Source organism: Sinocyclocheilus rhinocerous, unplaced genomic scaffold (assembly GCF_001515625.1).
Source record: "Sinocyclocheilus rhinocerous isolate Xijiao unplaced genomic scaffold, SAMN03320098_v1.1 scaffold939, whole genome shotgun sequence".
In the NCBI taxonomy this organism is placed as follows: domain Eukaryota; kingdom Metazoa; phylum Chordata; class Actinopteri; order Cypriniformes; family Cyprinidae; genus Sinocyclocheilus; species Sinocyclocheilus rhinocerous.
Window position 1 is genome coordinate 161,213 of NW_015665397.1, and position 3,303 is coordinate 164,515.

At 43.1% G+C, this 3,303-nt stretch overlaps 1 protein-coding gene across 2 annotated transcripts in view; it reads left to right on the top strand.

The window, feature by feature from the left end:
* The window catches only part of LOC107731363 (protein transport protein Sec24B-like), a 31,400-nt gene that overhangs the window by 10,095 nt on the left and 18,002 nt on the right, over positions 1–3,303 (top strand). For both annotated transcript variants that reach the window (XM_016542423.1, XM_016542424.1), the window contains 4 exons: positions 1,320–1,403; positions 1,492–1,655; positions 1,736–1,920; positions 2,043–2,145. In XM_016542423.1, coding sequence (XP_016397909.1) covers positions 1,320–1,403; positions 1,492–1,655; positions 1,736–1,920; positions 2,043–2,145 — 536 coding nt within the window. The remainder of the gene's footprint in view (positions 1–1,319; positions 1,404–1,491; positions 1,656–1,735; positions 1,921–2,042; positions 2,146–3,303) is intronic.

Below are 3,303 nucleotides of genomic sequence, written 5' to 3' on the forward strand. Positions count from 1 at the left end.
CTGACGTCCCGTGGCTATTGTGTTTTCCAGTCGGGCTACCAAAATATATCACCACTCTGCCAGACGGGCTATCTTAAATGCAGATCTCCCTCGGGTCCTTAAAAACTCCTACAGTGAGTTGTATCAAACTTAAGGCCATAAAGCATCTGAAAAAACGAGCACGTCTGATTTCGCTCCCCTAGTGATGTTGCAAAGGGATCTCATTATAATATTACCGCCCCTTTAATCTGCAAATTTCCACTCACGGCGCCGTCATTTGATTTCGCAAGCGACCGACGGTGTACCAGCTCTAATGCCATGGTGAACGTTTGAGCAAAACATGCTAACTGTTCTGTCTTTGGCTTCACAGACGAGCACAAAACACTATTTAGAGTCCCAGCCTCAGAGGAGAGAGACGTATATTACATATCAGGGCTCGCAAAATCGCTAGCCCGACGTCCCGGGGTTATTGTGTTTTCCAGTCGGGCTACCAAAATATATCACCACTCTGCCAGACGGGCTATCTTAAATGCAGATCTCCCTCGGGTCCTTAAAAACTCCTACAGTGAGTTGTATAGCGTTTATGAGCTCCCAGCTGCTTTGTGTACAGCTGTTACCGGGGAAACCGCAATATTTGAGCGCTCCTAAAGCGCCACCTCGTGGCAGAGAATGAATTTGCATTTCCAATAAGCCTCTCCTATCTGATTTTCTATATTTAAAAAAAAGGGTCTTTTTTTATTTGGGCTAGTTAAATTCATTTTCGGGCTACCAAAATCTGAAAAGTACCTGCCCGAAGGGCTACCAGGGATTTAGAAATTTTGCGAGCCTTGCATATTGTAAAAAGGGGCATAATATGTCTCCTTTAACTAAAATTAACATAAAAGCAGAAAATATCAAAATAAAATCTAATTCAAAATATTAACAAAAACTATAAGAGTATCTCAATGATACTAATATAATATTGATATACACAATATATTAATCTGAATGTTAAGCAGCCAATACTCCAGTCTTCAAATAGAAATAATTTTTTGTAACATTATAAATGTCTTTACTGTCACTTTGGACAACTTAATGCATCCTTGCGTAATCACTGTAGTAGTTTTGTGCTATACAAAATCATTTACTGACCCCAAACCTTTGAACCAAGCTGTATATGCATATTATTTCAGGACATAATATGCCACACAGGGACCTCTGTTGATTTTGCTGAATCAATTTTTCAAACAATTTGGTGATAGTTCAAGTTGAGTTTTTGAGTCATTTATTTGCATGCATAAAAATGAGAGCAGTCCTAAACCACACATCCCTCTTGCCTGTGTGCTTCTAAACTCTCACAGGTGGAGACAGCTCTTCTACAACCACAGGCAGTGCCTCTCCAGTTCCCAACAGTTATGAGTCTCTGGAGGGCGGCAGTTACTCGGGTACATCCTTACAATGCTCACTGAGACATCTCAATGCCAGATCTGCACTTGAATGATTCACTAATTCCTTCTCTCGTTCTTTATTCAGATCTTGCAGCTCCTCCTGCTGGTGTTCCCGCCAAACTAGCTCCACCCTTCGGATACAATTATCCAACCATGCATCCTGCTTACCAACAGAACCCCGCCCCCAAACCAGACCCCTCCCCCTCTCACGGAGGGTACAACCCACCAGGATACCAGCCGTACTCGCAGGTACTGACACTAGTTTGGGATTCAGAAAGTGTGTCATTCAGGAAGAGGTGTGTAAAATGGCTGTGTTTGTGTTTTTGTAGCCTTTCCCGTCTCTGTCTGAGCTGTCATCAGCGTTAGGAGGCCTCGGCGGCGTTTCTGAACTAGAGGCTGAAACCTTGAGACCCGTGAATCTACTCCAGGAGAGAAACATCCTTCCTCCCAAACGCGCACCTCCACCTGAGCCCAACCTGAGCAACGACCTGCGCAAGGTCAACTGCAGCCCCGAGTAAGAGCAGAGAGATGACACACGTGTTTGTGTTTGTCAGAGCTGTGGTTTCACACAACAGGTGCAGACTGAGAAAACAGCTTTGTTTGTGTAACAGTTTCTCTTTCTTGTGTCTCTTCCAGCACTTTTCGCTGTACTCTCACGAACATTCCCCAGACTCAAGCGCTGTTGAATAAAGCCCGTCTGCCTCTTGGATTACTGCTGCATCCCTTCAGAGATTTAACGGTAGGAGCAAAAAGCACAAATCAAACTCAAATCATGGTCTGGTTGATGTGCTATGTAGAAGTTAAAGGCGCAATAGGTGATTGTCTTCAGAAACATTTTTTGTTATGCTGGTTGAAAGTCTCTTCACATCCCGATAGCAATCATTAAGTTAAGTGGTCTAAATGTATTTGTCTGTATTTATATATTCTGTGGAAGGTGTAGGATCAAGAAATGTTCGTCTAATCAAAACGTTCTGTCCGAGCGTTTTAATATGCTTTCCTACCTGCCTGTCAACGTATGTATTAGCATACCTCTGCGCACCCAGTTCGCGCAGACAGGATACTCATCAGCGCGTTCACGCACGCTGTGCAGACAGAGCGAGGATGGCAGGCAAACATCAACAAGCCGATCTTCCTTCCTGGTATTGTAGTACTTTTAAAGATTTCTCACAGGTGAATGACACATGATGTAGCCCAGCGGTTAATCCAGTCCTCGCGCCAGCTCGTTAGAAGTGAACTACGTGCATGAACTGTGTTCCGATCGATATCATCCCTACACAGAGTTCATTGCTCCCTACTCCCTGAACAGGGGAAATCCGTTGAAGTTTACTTCACTTCGGAACATGGGCTGGAATTGGGAACCTGATAGCCTATTGTAGTAATGTTGTCTCTGGTCTGTGAGTGTAAATGCGTTCAGGGGGCGTGGCTTTGGACGGCGATTGCAGGGAGGGTGGGACGTTCGCTTTCAGTGCTATCAGGCTAAAGTTAGCATTTTCCAAGATCTCCTACTGCACCTTTAAAGTTGTTAAAACACATTAAACGTAAAATGAAAAACTTTATCAATTAAAATTAAATTAAATCATTTAATTCAGGATTCTTTATGAATATAAAGTGAAAAAAAACAGCATTTATTAGATTTTTTTGGTGACATATTAAATGTCTTTACTGCCACTTTAGTTCATTTCAATGCACCCTTGCGGAATAAAAGAAAAGAAAATCGTCAGTGGCAAATCCTTTAAATATGAAAATGTACTTACAGGCTGAGAGTCAGCATTATTTGTCAGCATCATAGACAGTATAGTGTATGCATGCGCACCGAAGGGGAAACAGGGGAACTGAATTCACCGGAACACCGGCATTGTAGGCTACTCTCCCAGGAAACAGTCCTCGTCCTCCGTAA